At 39.9% G+C, this 20,440-nt stretch overlaps 1 protein-coding gene across 5 annotated transcripts in view; it reads right to left on the bottom strand.

Moving 5' to 3' along the window:
- Window positions 1–2,765: 2,765 nt before the first annotated feature.
- The window catches only part of MSH6 (MUTS homolog 6), a 112,209-nt gene continuing 94,534 nt past the window's right edge, over window positions 2,766–20,440 (bottom strand). For 2 of the 5 annotated variants that reach the window (XM_087699800.1, XM_087699810.1), the window contains exons 18-21: window positions 20,218–20,297; window positions 19,978–20,077; window positions 3,736–3,862; window positions 2,861–3,662 (exon numbers count right to left, since the gene is read on the bottom strand). In XM_087699800.1, coding sequence (XP_087555926.1) covers window positions 3,448–3,662; window positions 3,736–3,862; window positions 19,978–20,077; window positions 20,218–20,297 — 522 coding nt within the window. In that variant the 3' untranslated portion in view covers window positions 2,861–3,447. Of the gene's footprint in view, window positions 3,663–3,735; window positions 3,863–19,977; window positions 20,078–20,217; window positions 20,298–20,440 lie in introns of all 5 variants that reach the window. The other 3 variants (XM_087699791.1, XM_087699783.1, XM_087699819.1) reach the window with 3 other exon arrangements.

Here is a 20,440-nt window from a genome sequence, read left to right as displayed (position 1 = left end):
GCCTACCCGTTACCTTCTCATGTGAAGATCCATTAGATAGATTGCTCCTAGGTAGATGATGAGAGTGCCAAGATGGCCAAGATTTCATATGCATTTGAGGTGGGCATCTTGATGTATGCCATGATAACCACTAAACTTGACATAGCATTGGCAACAGAAGTTGTGGCTCCTTATATGGTCACACTTAGCATGCGACATTGGGATGTCATGAAGAGTATCATGAGATACCTGAAAGGCACTGTAGATTATACAACACATGCAAATAGTAGAAAGTCCATATGTAGCTACCAAGGCTGAGTACATTGCAATAATTGAGATTTGTAAGAAATCTCTACAGTTAGGGTGTTTGGTGGCACACCTTGGTATGACTATTGACTCCTACATTGCATTCAAAGTGCCATTTAGTTGTTGGCATGTAATGTGGTCTTTCATGCTAAGAACATATACATTAAGGTCTGTTATCACTTCATTAGAGAGTTGATTAAGGATAAGGAGATAGAGCTTTTCAAGATCTCGATTGACGAGAATTCTATAGATCTGCTCACGAAAAGTCTCCCAATGGAATGTTATGCCTTAGGAACGTGATGGGCGTAAGATGATATGGTGTCTATTCCTCATCCTATTGTACTTGTCTGTATGCATTCTAATGTCACTTTTTTAAAACCACATTCACGCACATTTGCTTATGAATGGGAGGTTATTGGGGTTAAAGGCCACATATGTCTAGCCACATACATTTACTTGTACTTGACACCTTCACACATACACTATGGGTGGTGGCTGCCCATCACTATCACTTAATTCTTTATTTTCTAAATGATAATAAAATAAGGAAAGGCATGTCACACATTCACTGTTAAGAGTTTCCATATACCGTCTTTGCTTTCTCTTGCTTGAACCTCCATAGCTTTTGCTTGTGCTTTGACTCCTACCCCACCTTTTAGTCTCTAGTCAAACTTTTCATCTCTAGATGCAACTTATCATCTCCAATTTGAAGCTTTCATCTCTAATTGGCCCACTTTTATCTCTAATCAAAATATTGAGTACAAGGATGATAGGTGATGCCTAGTTTCGTGTGCTATATTATATAAATGAACCCAATTTTTAAGAGCTTGTTTAGCTATTTTGCCTACATGTGTGTACTTTGGGTTCATTGGATATGGCCATTGAATAGTGAGACAATCTTAGGAGATACTTCCCTGAGGTCCTCATTAGATCATGCAAATTCTACCTTCTTCTAAGATCTAATAGATCTTTCCCTTCTTTGCAACGAGATCCTTGATAATAAAGACTATCTTGACTTTTAGCCACTTAGATAACTTTATCTGTTTCGACTTGGTAGGGCCTTTGGTTGGCTCATTGGTATCCCCTTCTCATGTTTCTCTTATTATCATCGCAATTGCGATCCCTTGCTTGGCTTTGGATGATTGGGAATCTTTAGATTACTATCCATGTGGATTTATGACTCTTTAAGGTTTGCTCAATAGAGTTGCTTGTAGTCTCTTTATGATTAAGAGCATTATGTTCTACTTCATAGTAAGTGGTAAATTTGGGTAGATGCGGCCTAGATTTTTCAAAATCCATGACCTCAAGAAATTATAACCACTTTCTTTCAATGTTCATTTCAATCACTCCACCATAGACAAACAATTAAGCTACATTTTTTAGAGTGGTATTTACTAAGATATGCTCAATGGTCCCCATCTCTTAGTGTCATAATTAATCATCTTTGATTCTCATTTGAGGTTTCATCCTCTAATTTGTAACAAACTCCTCTTCATTCCATATGTCTTTTGAAAATCCTTCTAATCTCTATGGGTTTTCAAATTTTGCATTTTGGTCTACCTTCAAGATTGCAATTCATAGAGCTCTTTAGTGGCTTCCAATTTCCTAGGGGGTTGTGCTTAGTTCATCCGCATAGCAACTCCAATGCTCTAACGAGTATGGACTCATTTCTTGTTGTTTCAAGTGGCATTAGAGGCCTCTTTACATGTGTCGATGAGCTCAACATCATGTAAATTGGCATAAAGGGCAAGTCATCAAGTTAGACTTGATTGCCAATTCTTAGCTCATCTTTGACACTTAGTCTCATTTTCGACATTTTGTATCCCTCATGGTCTAATAATTGAGTGCATGGTAAAGGACACATCTCAATTGCCAACTTTCCTTTTAGATTAGCTAAGAGTTATTGCCAACTTTCAAGTTGCAAATTTGTTAATGCAAATATTCCTTGGGTTTAACTCTCAAATTTGGCTTGGATGGTGATGGCAAGACCATAATGCAATTGGGGATATCTTGCTATTAAGGTAAGAGCTAAGGTCTAACCCTCTTGCACCATACGAGGAAGTGTTGAGGGGCTAAAAAATGATCGATTCATCCTTGCAAACAAGACCCTTATGAGAGAGAGAGAGGGGGGGAAACAAAGAAGGAAAGACAAAGGTTGCTAAAAATATATTCCACTAGGTTGTGGACTTCGGACTACAATGACACTAGCTACAATGACAAGATGAAGAGAGCTCTTTGACAAGGGTTTGAATGGGTTTTGGCAAAGAGCATTGACGAACACACAACTAAGAGAAATGCTCACTACAACTCGAGATAGCCATTGACAAGCTTGGCTATGACTCACAAAGAGAGAGAGAGAGAGAGAGAGAGAGAGAGAGAGAGAGAGAGAGAGAGACTATACTTTATCCATACAAATGTACCAAATGAATATTGCAAATAATAGCCCTTGTGGCATATCATTCAAAATAAAAAAGTGATGCATTTCTCCTAAAGACGAGATGTGTCCCTTACTATACAATACTTGCTATATCCCAAGGTCCTAGGGAAGTGAGGCAAGGATATCTCTTGCTCTTAAAAGTCAAGCACAAGGATGCACTGATACAATAGTTGGCCAAGCCATATCCTTCTACCCTTGAAGGACCTTGCAACTCCAACAAAAAGCATTTAGGTTAACTTAGGATCAAGCCACCAACCTTAGCGCATAGGTTTTTGTATGCGTTAGAAAAGATTTCCCACGATTTATACAATGGTATGTTACATGTTTGAGATAATCACCTTGTTTAGAATCGTGCATTATAAAACGAAATTTTATAGAGGCACTCTGGAAGCCTTTGTACTCTCTTGTTGAGCTTTGCTTCAGTTCATAATTATTTAGATATTAAAGCATCAAAGTGTTTAGGCGAGCTACACAACATATCAAAGGTTTGCTTTAGTACAACCAATCTTCAGGAAACGAGAGGTTTTACTTGACAGTGGAGCTGAGTTGAGTGTGTTTTTCTTTACAAAAGCCGCCTCCAAATTGCGAGAAGGGGAAAAGACCAATTCAAATTTCCAAATTCCTGCTTGTGTGAGGAAGCAAGAAAGCTAAGGCAGGGTAAAGGGATGGATGCGTTTTTTGCTTTCGAGGGTCGTCACGCATGCTGCTTATCTCAAGCGACTTTTCTATCGAACAAGCAACTGTTTTGCCCGTCTCCAATACTGCCGCAACATATCCGATGCAGCGTCCGCAGGGAGAGATGATGAGGATATCCCGCTTATAGACTGTGATATGTCTACACATAACCTCTTTTCGGAGTGTCTCCTTCGACTCTCTCTCTCGACAGCTTCAATCTCAGCAGCACGTCTGGCTGCTCTTTTTAGCACAGAATCAGGGATCCCTGCAAATCGAAGGTTTCAGTAATCTGAAGACGTATCATTATTGGTAAACCTAGCTAGCACAGACACTTGTACCTGCTATGCGTGCTACATTCACGCCATAACTCTTTGGGCATGAACCAGGAGCCAACTTATACAGAAACGTCACTTTCTCAACACCATTGTTGGCATCCACCCTGCAGGCCATATGATAGAGAGAAACCTGAAATCGAAGAGAAATTTCCTATCAGTTATCCGCTTGGAGTCAGAAAAATTTGCAGGGAGCTTAATACGGCAGCACTAGATGAAGGATGTGATGCCCCAAGCACGTAGAAGATTTAATCTGCATACGGGAGGCGACTGGAAGAGCTGATAACACCTTTGAAGCGATTGGACCAATAGTCACCAACAGTAACGATTATCTTTTACTCCACATTTCTGCGAACAAAAATGGAAACTTGCCAAACAATTACATTGAAATCTTCACACGTGGAAAAGTAAATATATATTTTGGATGCCTTGCCACGGGGCAAGCCATCACAGAGAACAGAGAAACACATGCTAAGGACTGTTGGATTGCACAGTGAGTTATTGAGTAGGTGGAAAGCAAGAGAGTGCACGCATGTGCGAGCGTGCACCAAATTGAAGCAAGAACATTAGAGTGATGGCAAGAGGATAGCTGGAACAAGCACTAGTACCAAAGTATGTGTTGATTGAATGAGAAACACGCTGTATCTCAGACTGCCTAGGAGGGCAGCCACACAAGGAAAAACGCATCCCCAACAAGAGGAGAAAAGTGTCAGTGTTAAGACCATGTTCACATTTGGAACAACAACAAGAGGAACACGTAGGTGTAACCATCCACCCTGGAGTGAACGATGTAAACAAATACAAGGCTGGTGGATCAATCCCTGCAGAAGACTTCAAATTTTCGATAGAGATACCAGAATTAGAGTTAAATCTTCATAAAATCATTAAGTTCAGTTTGTCATTTTGGTGACATAAAAAGTACAAAGTTAAAAAGCCATTCAAGGCTGGTTTTGAACTAGCAAAGAAGTTCAAAAAGACGACTGTCATTAGTGGTAAAACCCAAGCTGAACGTAAATCTTTATGTGATGCAAAAACAGTGCTTTATTTCTCAACAAGGGCACATGACACGTGATTGTCCTTAATGTAAAGTGGATGAACCCACTAATGCAAAACAGGAGAAAGAAGGCAAGAGGCCTAGACCATCTGCAGGATTGGTACCGGATATGTTACAAATCCTGCAAATAGAGATACAATAGAGTTATGCTGTGCTTGGGCAAGGTTAGAGATCAGCAAGCATTGATCTTTTTCGATCCTGGTGCTTGCACGAATTTTATATCTCCAATGTTGACAGCAAAGCTTGGCATTTGTGAGCATGAGATGAGCCCTATAGGTGAGGTAGGTTTGGCATGTCCTTATTACTTAGAGGTAGTTACTCCCATTATCATAACAACAAAAAATCAATTTGTATCCTTTCTATTATTTTGTATTGTACTTATTAGGTATAAAGAAAAATGCATTAGAGTTGGCCACTGATGAGTGGTCACACATTATGTTGAACCCATACAATAGATCAAAGAAAAGATGGTACACACTTCCACCTATATGATTCGATGGGGTGCCTATGACAAGGTTAGGCTCGCAAACAAAAAGGATTAATGCCTTGAAGTGTGAGCTACTACATCCACTAGAACAGTCAAGTATAACCAGCAAGATGATATGATCATGAAATGTTTGTATAATATGCATGTCAGGCTCGCACACAAAAAGGATTAATGCCTTGGAGTGTGGGTTAGATCCGCCAAGACAAACTATTACAACCAACAAGATGACATGATCATGAAATGTTTGTACAATACACACGTGTAGGCTGAAAGCTTAAAATACACAATCTTTGCATAGAAAACTTGTATGTCAACAATATTTTCCTAATGTGCTCATAAAGAGCTTTCACATGATATCCATATAGGGGGGTCACTAAATTTTAAGACATCCCTAAATTTTCGGAGCCTTGAATTGGCCTTAAGATGCTAGTTCTAAAAAATATAGATGACATTCTAAAAATAGTAAGTTTTGTATTCCTATAGTGCTTACTAAATTTGGCTAGTTTTTATTCTTGAGAATATTTACTTTCCTTATTTGCACTAGCTCTCCCCTTACTCCTATAAAGAGAGCTCATTTTTTCTCATTCTACATTAGTTTTCTTGGCTATAAACTCTTGTATAGCACTGAAGACAGCTTAAGGTAGGCCCTATCCATGATCCATCTATACCATCATTTTCCACATATCCATCATCCAATACCTCCATATTCCCTCTTCTTTCTCGGTTGTTTTGCAAGATAGTAGATCTATAGATTCACTATGGCCCGTCCTTCTTGAGCTTTTCTTCAATTTCAAGTACAAGAAGCAAACCATATTAGTCTATTGTTGTTCACCAACGGAGAAAGGCTGATTTTTTCTCTTTCTATTCTCATCTTGTTAAAAAATCAGTTAGTTTTATTGCATAATAAGCAATGTATATACTTCTTCTCACTCTCTAGTTGATTCTAATTGAGCTTTTTCCTAAAGAACTTGGATTGAAGGAAAATATATCCCTTCGAGAAGGGAGGACTAGGAAAGAGAGGTGGTTTGCCCATATTCAATTCTCAATCTTGTCTCCATTACTTTTACGTTTCCACGATTGTACTTTTTAAAATAATTGTTATATTCACATTGAAGTATTTGTTTTCTCAAATTCTTGAAAATAAACGAATATTATAATTATTGAGCATACTACATTGTCTTAGGTATTCTTATCCATCAATGGAAATCTCCTTTTGTATATACAAAGTTATTTGGATAGTAAAATCTCCTTTTGTATACGCAAAGTTATCTCCTTTTGTACATGCAAAAAATCTGAGGTGTTGTTAACTTTCTAAGGATATATGTTTCATCGAGCATATAATTGGAAGTTTTCTCTTGAGCATAGATGCAAGAAACATGTGCTTGATGTAAAGCTTAAGGGAGAGTTAGTCCCCGTTATTTTGGCCATTGCCCCAGTATTGAAACATCATCTTTCTACGTACTTGGGTTTTGCAAAAGATATTGATAATAATGATCCTAATTTGGATTGGCTTTCAAGAGAGTATGCTAGGAGAATTAAGAGACCTACGGATCTAGTACCATATAGCACACCACCAACAAACGGACCACCATACATCCCAATAACAAGAAATCATGAGTCATGTGAATGATTTATTTAGAGAAGGGGTTGATTCAGCCTAGTTTATCACCCTCCTATTCAGTTCATTAAAAACATGGTTCATGGCATATGTCTAGATTATCACCCCTTGAATAAGAACACCATCAAGAATTGTTTCCCTGTATTGAGGATTGATGATATCCTTGATTGGTTGGAGAGATCTTCAACTTTCAGTGGCATAGACTGAATTGGTTAAAGGAATCTGCAACTTTCAGCTACAAAGACTTGAACACATTAGGCGAAAGGATATACGTAAGATAGCTCTTAACAAAGCCTTTGGCTTCTATGAGTTTTTGATTATGCCATTTGCACTTACAAATGCACCTTTGACATTTAATTACATGATAGATTGTATGTTTAGATCATGTCACTCTCTTGTTAGCACCTTTGATTGTATCATTGCGTATTCAAAGAATGAGCCTAAGCATAGGAAGCATCCGACAATTGTATTTGCAAAACATCATTAATGCAAATAAGAGTGAATTTTTCTTGCGGGAGATTTAATTCTTGAGGCATATAATACGTAGTTGGCCTCACTAGAAAATTTTGCATAATGTACATAGCTTTTCCGCTTGTGTTTGTACCATCGCAAGTTTATTCACTACTTCGAGAGATTGCTTCACCTCTTCATGTAGCAAAAGGGTGTACCTTTCAAATGGGCCCAAAAAGAAATTGAAGCTTTTGGAAAAGCTTTTAAAAAAACTTACTTTTGGTATGGTGTTGATCTTGCTAGATCTCCCAAAAGCCTGTTTTTCTAGCATCATGCATGTGGAAACAACATTGGTGCAATTTGTATGTAGAAAGGACATCAAATAGCTTATGGAAGTAGAGTGTTATAGGGTGCAAAAAAGATTTCACAGGTCTATGAAAAAGAATTGTTGACTCTAATTCATGCTTTTCTACTTGGAAACACTATTTCCTTGGGGCTGATTTCATTATGCAAACAAATAATCAAACTTTGAGATACTTCTCATCTAGATAAAGTTTTCAGAGAAGCATATGCATTGGGCAAAGTTCTTATCAATGTTTCACTTTTAGATACTATAGGTGAATGGTAAAAAGAATGTTGTGGCTGATGCATTGTCTAGGAAATCACATGTTTCAGCCATGTCCACTGCCTATCATCATGAGTTCTATGAAATGAGAACATAGTATGCAAAGGATGAGAACTTTGCCAGAGTGTATAATCAATTGAATGATGGTCAGCATCCTAAGCATCACATGATCAAAGATGGTTTTCTAATGATGCATGAACAATTATCGTCGCAAAACAACTTATACCTAAGGCTCTCATTGAAAGCCATACATTGTATATAAGGGCATCAATGCCACTATTAAGGCAGTTCAGCATTGATTTTATTGGCCAACTTTGAGACTTGATATTGATCACAATGTTAGGACATGCATTGTCACATAGAAGATTAAATTTGACCTTCAAAAGGCATCAAACTTGTTGCAATCTTTGCCTATTTCCGATAGATAGTGGGATAGCATAGCCATGGAGTTATATTTGATCTTCAAAGGACACCTACAAGGAATGATGGGATATTGATTGTGATATGGTAATTTAGCAAAATATCTTCTAGATCATGGTATGCCTTTGTCTACCATATGTAACAGGCATCAACGAATGAATAGTCTATTTTGGAGAGCCATAATTAAGAATATGGGCAGTACCCTAAAATTTTCATCTTCCTTTCATCCACAGCTAACGGTTAATTTGAAAAGGACAACTCTATTCTCTTGGATCTTTTGAAATGTTACGTATTAAAGCATAAGATGAAATGGAAACTATATTTAGCACTTGTTGAGATTGTGGAAGGGGAAAAGAAAGTTTCCTCCATTTCGCATACTAAGAATAAGATCTTTGAAGTAGACAAGTACATAGAGAACCTCGAAGATTAAGCAAGCTCTCCAAATGACACAAGAAAGCAAAAGAAAGAAAAACACCATAAGTGCAAGGCTCTAGAGTTTGTTGAGGGTATTGGTTCTTTTGTGCTTTGATAAGGCTAGCTTACAGAAAAGAAAAGGCAGAGAAAGTCTAATTCCTAAGTTAAGCATATGTTATTATGGTCCTCTTTAGGTATTACAAAAGATTAGTGAGGTGACTTATAAATTGAGGCTTCCTAATCATTGGAAGATTTGAGATACTATATGTTGACAATATATATGCTCTTCGAACCTATGACGACTAATGTTCTAGACAATACATATGATGCTCCTGCAACACTTTAAACCTGCGGTGGATTGCTGCAGCTAGAGAAGATTTGCAAGAACCTTAGAATTGGTATTGGCCTCAAAGAGGGAGACTTCACGCGCGCGCGCGCGCACGAGGGGAGAAAAGTAAGAAAGTTGTATTAATGTCTCCAAAGGCCAAATCAGCCTATATGAGACAAAAATAGATACATCTAAAGCACTGGCATGTTTTCTAAGTAGAGAAAGAGGGAGAGTGAGGCAAGAGAGAGAGAGAGAAGATAAATTTTCTCAAGGCTTACATGCCTCTCCTACGTGAGAGAATATGGTGTCTCTAGCATTCACATGGCTAGATGGTTACTAATCTGTAGTCCATTGTGCATATGTGTAGAGAATGCTTCCTTGACCTTCTTGGTACTTTGTTTCCTCCTACTCACTAGAACACCAAGGTCAACTCTTTATGCCCTGGTCAAGGATCAATTGTTGCTAGATATCCATGATGATTTGGACAAAGATATCTCAAAGGGAGAGGTCATGGATATTTCGTTGCATCTACCCAATGACAAAATTCCAAGATGAGATGGCTTGACTCATGAGTCCTTCAAAGCCTATGCTACCAATCTAACCAAACCTTTGGCACCCATTAAGCCGGAAGTCATTAAGCTGATCTGAAAGTGTCGTGATCCTCTATGCTAAAAATTTAGCGGTGAATTTCTTTGATGGGATCTATTTATAAAATTTTCTCTAAAGTCGTAGCCAATTGTCCCCACAAGAATCTCCCTACCCTTGTGGACCCTTATTAGTATGGATTAATTAAGGGCCAAAATATCTTGCACAATGTACTCAATGTTCAGCTAGCCATTGACTATGCAAAGCACTCTAAGCAAGAAGTTGTGCTGGTTCAATTGGAACCGAAAAGGCTTTTGATTATCTAGATTGGTCTTTTGTAGTAGAGCTTGTGCATGTTATGGGTTTTGGTTCGCACATGTCCCGTCTAATCAAGGTAGTTAGGTATGATCCGTCCGATCAATCCAGTCCGGGTGGACTAAGTACACTACCGAACGTACACAAAAATCTCTGATAAAATCCAATGCTTCGTAAGGTGATCAAAAAATACATAAAAATTAAGGGTTTAGCTAGTAAATATTGCTTGTTTAAACATGAGAATCGCTATCCATGAGATAGAGTTTCACAAGGTATTATCCATCCGATACTAATACAATATACAAACCATAAATATCTTTGCTTCACTTTTCAACGAGTCATGAACATGACGAGAGGTTGAGACAAAATGTAAATCCAAGACTCTAATCACAAGTAATATCCAAGATTCAATTTTATTTATAAGATTGAAGACATGTACAATGGATTTTTAAAAAAGCTAGATGCAATGATGGATCATGGTTCATGGATCACAGTACAGCAAGTCCCAAGTGCCAAGTACAAAAAGTAGTAGATAGTAGATACAAAAAGAAACTTAAGACTAAGAATTAAGGTGAGCGATGTATAACAGAAAGGCTTCATAAAGAGGCTCAAGCATTGTAAGAGGAGTAAAGAATATAGAGATAAAGGTAGAGGCAAGGGAAAGGAAAGAAGTCCTAGGAGGTAAACAAAGATGAAATAGAAACAACGTTGTAGGGGATGAGACACAAGAGAAGAGGATGCAGAGATCGAGTCTAGAGAGAAGTGGATGGATGAGAGAGAAAAGTAGAGGAGCTTGTAAGAGAGAGGTAGAAGAAGAGGTGGTAGGTGAGGTATAGGTAGAGGTTAATGAGGAGAAAGAGGAAAACAATACATCAGAAAACAACTTTTCTTCGAATACCAAGTCAAAAAAAGAGGGGGCAAGGGGGAGACGAAAATTGGATGGATCATACACCTTCGATCAGACAGGATGTTTTGTACTATATGGACCCATCCACAAATGGAATGCAACCAAGTATCTGATACATAGTCAGCACGGATGCCTCTTTGTGGGTCATGCTGAATGGTGGGGTCATTGAGCCATTCACTCTTGTGTGCTAAATCAAACAGGGTTGCACTTTAAGGCCCTTGATCTTTGTCCTAGCGAACCATTCGGTCCTTTCCATGCTCTCTCATTTGGTGGCCCGAGACTACTAGCTGGTCCTCTTTTCTTTTTGGTGAACATATTGTGGGCCAATCATTAGTAAATGGCATGTTCATGATCCTCAAAGTAGAAAGAGAGAACCTCCACAAGCCATTGGATGTATGGAAGCTTTTTGGCCAAGCTCTAGTCTTTGAATTAATGCAGCCAAATCCTCTATCGTCCACTGCACTAAACCAAATCTAGAGTTTTTGCAATGGCAAGGGATGGTGATCCTCCATGGAAATGTTCCATGGCATTTGGGTTACCCCTTGGGCCTTGATGTTTAGCCCAAGCAATTATTGCAATGGATTTCTCTAAAATTGGAGACGATGTTTTTGTAATAGAAATTGCATGCCAAGCCTTTCCATGTTTGCCTTAAAAGTAGCATAGTCCATTATGCTTCCTGCGCTTGCATATTTTTTGCCACTTTTTCCTTAGATTACCTCCACCTTGAGGGTTCTTACCAGACACATTCGCTTTATGCTATGAAAAAAGAACACTTTGCATGCAAGTATCTCTTGGATCTCATGGAGCCATGTTTGCACTACTAAAAGTATGGGTGGTGGGGCTATTCTGGATGGACACTCACATGCTGGCTCTATCGTGGACTCTTTTGTGCCATGTGCACTAATTGACACCCCTAGCTAGGTCTTTGTTAACTAGTTCTTCTTGGAAGAGTGGGACATGGTTCACCGTAAATCCACCTTTCGCGGTTCATGGTGGTACGTCTTTAATGTTGATGCTCTCTTTTCCTTATCCCCATCCTTCCAGCCCATTCAGCTCATTTGCTCATGGAAGTTGATTCTTCAAAATGTTTAGTGGCACCCTACAAAAGATCGTTTGGCAGCTAAATCTTTCCAGATGGAGTTGCTCGCAATGTCCAAGCTAATTTTGTGGGATGGGAAGCAAGTGACTCATCCTAAATTTACTTGCATGGCATAACTCGGCTTATCTTCAGTCTATAATGACACACTCGTGGCTTGCCATGGGCTGATGTCTTTTCACCTTGCCAGAAGGCTTTTTCCCATCCCTCAAGGTTGCAAGGACTTGTGGGGCTACCTTTTGACGAGATTGTAGCCTAGAGAGTTCTTCCCTACACTCATTTTTGATTATCCATGGCAAGATTGGAACCTTGCAAGCCGACTCAATTTGGAAAAGGGTTTAACTAATCAAATATGCCATCTAATAATTAAGGACCACCAAAGGCCATACTATTTGGGGCTTACACAAATCTTGGGATTGATGGAAAATGACTATCATGCAGGATTGGTTCAATAAGACACTTTACAAAAGTAAAGGCTTCCTTTGGCATGTCATGGTTGGTGGGCTGCCTCAACAATGTCACTGTTGTGGAATCTTCTCACCAATGTTTTCATTTATGCCCTGGCACCAAAAATCTAGTCCATGTTGTCTATTATTTGGTGAGACGTGGCTGGCACATTGTTGCACCCTTTTGATTGGGTCTTTGCTCAACCAAGATACCCTTCTTTGGCACGACCACCTATGAAGGTTCTGCTTCCATTCCTCTGTTTCTAGGACTAATGGCACAATTGGACAACCTAGAATGCTTTTATTTTTGATTCAACGTTTGGCATGCAAACTCACCTTACCAAGTGGAAAGGTCTCCTACATTAGCAGCTGAACCTTATTCCAGGGAGGACTTGGGAGAGGAGGACTTGGGAGAGCACCAAAATCTCTACTGCTTCTTTGCCATGACTCTTTGTACTCTTTTAATTATCTTACCTTCTTGTAAAAGAGAGTGTATGCACAATGGCCTAGAGTCATCCTACATCTTGTAATCATGTAATCTTATACTTTTTTTGTAAATAATACAATTACCTACTACACGAGAGACAGAGAGAGAGCTTGATGCAAGAGGGACACAAGGTGTTAGCAAAATTGTAAGCTCATGTGTGAGTCTCTGCATGCCATATAGGGCTGGGCACATTGTACTTATTTTAGACATTTTTGTTGTGTTCATTTCACGTGAGCTTTGGCATTTATGATGCCAGTCAACCAGCATTAATGTTGGCCGACCAGCATCTATTTGAGGCCTATTTTATGCCTATATTTTTGGGCTCCTCCTCACTGATTATCATTCACCACGTGGACATCCTTTTTGAGAAAGGAGCCGGTGCCAATGTCCACACAGCCAATGACTCACTATTGTAAGCAATTGTCTCGTGTTTGATATATGGATTTCATTTCTTGAGCGTTCTTCTAAGTTTTCTTCTTTGCAATGTTCTCTCGTTCTTTATCTTCTGTCTTGTGTTTAGCAGTTTATTTCAGTACTTGTTTATGCTTCCATTGCTGCATAAACTTTTGATATGGTATCAGATTTCAGAAGCTATGCTCCTGTAGCTGTCTTTTTCTATTGACTACAGGCCCATTTTACTCCTGATCAGGCGGCCTCTGCTGCGTATTTTTCAGCCTGCTGCCTATGGTTCCCTACAGCCTGGGTTTCCAGCCTGCAACAGCTGGTTCACCTTTCCACATCAGTCTGCAGCATTCAATGTGCCATTCAGCGTGCGTTTTGGTGTTCTCTTGACTGTTGGCTGGGCGACTATCTATATAGATTATCTTTGACATCTCTGGCATTTTTCGGCTATGTTTTCCACTTCCTACAGCAGTCATTCTTCTTTTCTAACCTCATATTCTCTCTCTCTATCTCCATCCATACTTGTGAGATGGAGAGAGGATCGAAGCTCAGCTGAGAGTGCAACAGACAATTTGTAGAGTGAAGCACGACACCCAATGCAATAGACTGAAAGAGTGTGACATAAGCACATACGAAAGAAGACAATAAGTTTGGGGGAAAAAACCTCTCGTACCGAGAGTAAAAAGTGCCCCAGTGTCCTACTGATCACCGACACTCCTCGGTAAGCGTAGGCGTAAGTGAAAAACCAACAATACCTTCACTCCTCTATCTTCTCTTCTTATCCTCTTCATACGGCTTGTGTTGTCATGAAGGCCTGCTTGTGCAAAAAAGCGGTTATGGTACATTGCTTGTGGAGCTATTCTCCGTTCTCAATGTCTTTTTCCACTTCCCAAAGATTTTAAAGAGGACAACCATGAGAAATATGTGCTTACGTGGGATACACATGATGTGTGTGCCTATTTTGCTATTCTTGGATGTATGGTTATCTCCTACAAGACATCTATTGAAGTACAGTTGAAACTTCAATTGTTGTACGAGGCAACTTCCACCATGCGTGCACTCATACTTTATCGACAACTCCAACAAAGACAATTTGACCCTAAGGACACCATTCAGTCTTTTTTGCTCCATGTCACACAGGTACAAGACCAGCGGTCCAGACATCATCTATACATCTGAGTTTCACACATACGTCCTCCATGCTACTTGAGCATGATATATCTTTGCGTTTACAGGGGAGGCTTCTGTCTCATTATGAAGGTTCCAATGAGGCTTGTACCGAGCAAAGCAACAAGGATAAGTTGAAGGCCCAATGTTATCATTGTGGTAAGAAGGGCCATTTGCAGAATGATTGCAAGGATTTAGTAGCCTCACTAAAGAAGTAGAAGGCGAAGAAGCGGGATACAGACTCCTCCGACAAGTCATCCTCTTCCTAAGACTTTGACTCCCATTCTCTCACCAATAAGAAATCTAAGGCGTAGAAGGAATCTGCTTCTTCACATTAACGAAAGGGTTTGGTCGCCCCTTTCTCTGTTGCTTTCTAGTACAAGTGATGCAGTCATTCCTCATGACGCTCTGATTCCACGGAGGGAATGCGAGAGGATGGTGAGATGGGATCTGTGAACCTCATCTATAGAGTAGTATATGAGCATAGATTCCAAATAAGAACATCCTGCGCATCGATCGAATTTTGGCAGGTTCAAACCTTGGAGATGGGATTTACATTCAAATTCATCATGGGATGGTATCTAACACAGCAGAATTGGCTCCTAGTTTGAGCTCACATGAGATGACACTTTGCTAGTCTACTAGCCAAAGGTGGAGAATCCATGGTCACATATGTTGAGAAACAATTTTGACAATATGGTCTTGTATGCCAGAGCAAGACATTGACAACGAACACAGAGACATGCTATGATTCTTCTCTACTTTCAAGAGCTAGTACGATTAACATTGATATCAAACTCTCTCTGAGGCACCTTGGTGGTGGCTTGATCACCCACTACTTGGATATCCATAGTTCTACTCTAGTGGATGTTGTATGGACTATGATCAGTCATTCTCCCTGTATCATTGTATCACATCACCCATGATGTGAGAGGGTATTAGTAAAATTATCAGCTCATATGTGAGTCTTTGCATGCCATTTAGGGCTCGGCACATTGTACTTCTTTTAGGCATTTTTGTTGTGTTCATTTCATGTGAGTTTTAGCATTTATAATGATAGTTGCCCAACATTAATGTTGGCCAACCAGCATTTATTTGAGGTCTATTTTATGACTATATATTGGGGCTCCTCCTCTTCGGTTATTATCACTCTTATCATTCACCACATGGACTTTCTATTGGAGAGAGGAGCCATTGTTAGTACCCTCGCAGCCAATGACTAATGTTAACCATCAGACGAACAAGGTGGAAAATTTGGAAAAGCTAAAGCAGAAGACAAAGGTCAACGTAAAGTTAAACGGACGACAAAGGCGTGCCAAGAAAAATCTAGAAACACAAGAAGCGCAGAAAAGTCCTGAATAAGGGAAAAGGTGCATAAGGAAAAGCGCAAGTCAATACTTTTGTAAAAAAGCGCAAGCGCATCATGATTTAACTTAAGGAGCGCCGGGCTCTCACCCGTGCAATTTGTAAATGTAGACGGGCGGTGGAAAGGAAGCTAGGAAGATAGAAGGACAATGGAAAAAATGCCGGCCATGTAAAAAAGGGGATAAGCCCAAAAGGGATTTAGGGTTTTGTATATAAAGTTGAAAAAGTGAATGAGAAGCTCATTCTTGGGTGTGGCCAAAAGTGGTTCTCCTCTTCTTCTTCTTCTTGCTTACTTGAGCTTGTGCTTGAGAGAGGGAGTGTGAGAGTGTGAGGGAGTGAGTGCGTGAGGGCGAGAGACTAGGAACGAGAAGCTCTCCATCTTCTCCTCTCTTTTTCTCTTCTCTTCTTTTCTCTTGTCTTGCTCGCGGCTATGGAGCCTTGGAGCGTGGAGCTTGAGGATGAAGCTTGCTTGAATCTTGCACTTGGATCGTGGAGCTACCGGAGTGCGCGGGAGAGGAGGTAACTCGATCGGCATGGAGGTAAGCTCACTACACCCAAAGATATGGATGGCGCGTCGACTATGTGAGAGGTAGCCATTTATGCTTGGCTTGGAACGCTTGAAACAATAAGCGGTTCGTGGGTCTTGGCGGTTAAGCGAAAGCTCCCACAACTTGTGAGTTCTGTTCTTTGCAATGTTTTCTCTTTCTTTCTCTTCTATCTTATGTTCAGTGGTTTATTTCAACACTTGTCTATGCTTCCATTGTTGCATCCACTTCTGATAGAGGGGAAGGGAGAGAGTTTGTGGGGCTCCTCCTCGGTTATTATCACTCTTACCAATCACCACATGGACTTCCTAATGGAGAGAGGAGCCGCTGTCAATGCCCTTGCGGCCAGTGACTCACTATTGTACACAACCGTCCGATGTTTGGTATATGGATTCATTTCCCGAGTATTCTTTTGAGTTATCTTCTTTGCAGTGTTCTCTCTCTTCTGTCTTGTGTTCAGCAATTTATTTCAGCACTTGTCTATGCTTCCATTGCTGCATCCACTTTTGATAGAGGGGAAGGGAGAGAGCTCGGCTAACCTAGTCCTCGCTGAAGTGGTTGCTCCATGGCTGCATATAATTCGCTTCACTCCTACTGTGCCTCCCACATCATATTTGTGTGTTGTGTTTTGGTAGCCTTTTGGCTTCACCTGTGATAGCTATGATTTCCACTGGCTGGCCAAAAGGCTTGACATAAATATTCTCATTCAAATTGAGTTTCTTCACAAAGAGAAAAGAAGAGAGCGAGAGCTTGAAGAAAAGCAAGTAAGAGCTTGCTGTTTGGTTAGTGAGGCTTGAGAGTAGAAGGATTTATAAAAAGTAGAGCTGCAAAACAATTAAACAAGAGTGATGAAAATGCGCAAAAAAGGACGCCCAGGGGGTAGAACATGGTCGCCTAATGACTGGTCAATGTCAAATGTTTCCACAATGATATGTACTGAATTGTATGTATGGATCTTAAGTATCATGTATAAGTCCAACTATTTTATGATCTTACATGAGGAAAGCTACGAATAGCAAAATGTAGTGGTCATTAGATTACAACCACTATTCTAAGTTATAATTGGAGCTAAAGAGAGACGTTAGATATTGATCCTCCTTAATGCAAGAAAAGTGATGCAAGTGGTTTCCAAGCTTCCTTTCTGACCCATGTTTTTTTCTATCTACTCTCTCTCACACATCCCATCAAGCAATGATTAAAGAACAAAGCAGAAAGCAATAAATATCCAAAGATCCTCTAAATCCCATTATATGTCACCTAGAGGCTTCTTTGAAGCTCAAGCCTTTATGAAGCCAGCTCTCCCTATTCCAGACTTTCATGATATAAAAAAATAAGCCGTCAATTCCTCTAATCCAAAGCTTCTATGTCCTTAAATGGAACCAAAATGGAGCGATCAAGATTCCACACACCTCTTAACATGTAGACTCATTGTGCATGCAGGTGCACTAGACTCAAGGTCTTGTCAAGAGAGCTTTCCCTATTCCATGTTTTCACAATGGGAATGGATAGGCCTTCAAAAGATCTCCTTCAGAGCTTTTGCGTCCCTGCAAAATGGAACCAAATGGAGAAAGCAACCCCACAGCTTCATTTCATGGAGATCCTCCTCATTGCCCAAGTGTAATGGAGAGAGAAACCCCTACGAAGATGTTCCAATAGCTTCCTAACTCATGGAAGGTTTGCCAACCCAAATGATTGGGCCTCTCAATCTGAGATGGACATGAGTACCTTGTAATGCACATGCTCTTGCCACAAGCTAACCTACCTATCCATAGATTCTGCCAAAGCTCAAACACTTACCTTGAGCCATCCATTCCTTAGCTACTAAGCCATACAAACTTGAACTCCTTCAATTTTGTTGCCCTGATCCTTGTTCTGATTACAAGTAAGCTCTCACTATACTCTCCAAGCTCCCAAGACCCATAGAGTTGTCAAAAAGAGAAGAACTAAAAGAGAAAAGAAAAGGCATCATGCCTCACTCAATCCTCTCTCACATATTCTCTCAATCAGAAAATAATTACAAATGCCCACATGCGATATGTTCTTCTAGTGTCTTCAAATTTCGAAAATTGAATGGTGCCTTCTTGATTATCTCCGTCACTTTACTTAGAATTTCCACATCAGTGTTCTACTTACATCTGCTTTAGCTGCTTTTTCTTCATCAATGTGCTATCACATCTGCTTTATCCGCTTCTGCATTTGCTGCTCTGCATGGCTTCTCTCTTGAAAAATTAGAAATCAGGATGTACTGATTGTGGAATTTAGGCTTGCTATCTGCGGTTGAGGTTGACTTGCAAGATCTCTTTGATGGAGATTCATACTTGGCACAAGCACAACTAGGATGAAGTATGAAAATATGCACCATTAGATTGTTCCAAGGTGCTAATAAAGTGATTAGAATTTCAACTTCAGTGTTCTACTACATCTCCTTTAGCTGCTTTTGCTTCATCAATGTGCCATCACATATGCTTTATCCACTTCCACTTTTGTTGCTCTACATGTCTTCTCTCTTAAAAAATAAAAAATCAGACTGGACTGATTGTGGAATTTGAGCTTGCTTTTTGTGGCTGCAGTTGACTTGCAAGATCTCTTTAATGAAGATTCATGCTTGGTACAAGCCCCACAAGGACGAAGTATGAAAATGGGCATTGTTGGATTGTGGAGGAGTTCAATAATCGGAGAAAATTATTCTCATGCCATGTAGAAATTCATGATTAAGTTAGAGTAGACGAAAACTGAGGGCAGACGCCATGCTGTGGGGTGCCTCATTTTAGACTAGTCAGATTGCTCCACTGGCCTGAGCACTTTATCTAGAAGCTATTGCACCCAAGGGACTATCACCTGCCCATCCATATTGAATAGAACCAGTACAAATGCTCTCCAACATATCTACTAGGCTTATTGTGGAATCCGAAACACTCTGCTTCTAGGGCTAATAATAGTAACAGCCAACAATATTGAATCTATCTTATAAGACAAATCTGCATTTGACCATGAGGGACTCAACTGAGAGCTTCTAAGAGTGTCCATAAAAATTGAAAGCACTGCCCAACATGCCCCAATGATGTGGGAGCCAGAAAATATTAAGACCAGTAATGGCATTTCGAGATGTTTGGAAGCTTCACAGGAATAGCGGGCTGAAGAGTCCCAGATCCAGTCTCCATAGCTTGAGACTGGTGTAGGTAGACAAAATTGTATGCCAAACTTCCAAGTGCTTATGTTACAAATTCAACGATCATGGAAAAGAATTCACAGTCTCTCAGCCTACAACAGCACAATGTCACCTCTCCTCACTGGCTGTGAAACTGGCATCCATTGTGAGTATCACACCTTGTACAGGTTAATCATCCTTTAGAGAAGAGAGCTGGAGGCGGTGAATTTCAACTTCTATTGCTTTTTTAATCTATGAAACATATGTATAGTTCACTCACCAATGAAACCAAAGCTTTTTGGAAAAACCAAACGGTGAGAAACACACCTCTGACCAAGGGCTCTTTAAAAATGCATAGACATTGCATTAACCAAAAGAAGAAGCTTTACCATTACATCATGGGCATGTTCATCTGCCAGGCGATGGTAATGTGTCGAAAACATTCCCCTACAGCCCACTTGACATGCCAGATGTTCCAGCACAGCATGTCTGCAATCAGTATAAAATATTCAGCTGCAAGACCTACAAAAGCTACATCATCAACTGGTACAGACACCCAATTCCTGTAAGCCATATGTAGATTGGATAGATTAAATAATAGCGGACAAAAAAGAGCACAAGAAGCTCACGCTATGGCTTGTCCATCTGAAGTTGCAGTGCCTCGTCCTAATTCATCCAATGCTACGAGTGAATCTCTTGTCGCAGATGTCTGCAAAATACAGTAACCAAAGGTACCTTTGAAGTGGCAAAGGAAAAAAACATACAGACCATACTTTAATAACGATTGTACTAATAACCTCCAGATTGATGTATAAAATCTATAAATGCGAATCATAATAACCTAAAGCTACA

Source organism: Lygodium microphyllum, chromosome 2 (assembly GCF_053477565.2).
Source record: "Lygodium microphyllum isolate KBCC chromosome 2, Lygodium_microphyllum_v1.1.10, whole genome shotgun sequence".
Lineage (NCBI taxonomy): Eukaryota > Viridiplantae > Streptophyta > Polypodiopsida > Schizaeales > Lygodiaceae > Lygodium > Lygodium microphyllum.
The sequence above is the reverse complement of the archived record's forward strand: the minus strand, read 5'-3'. Positions and strand labels throughout refer to the sequence as shown.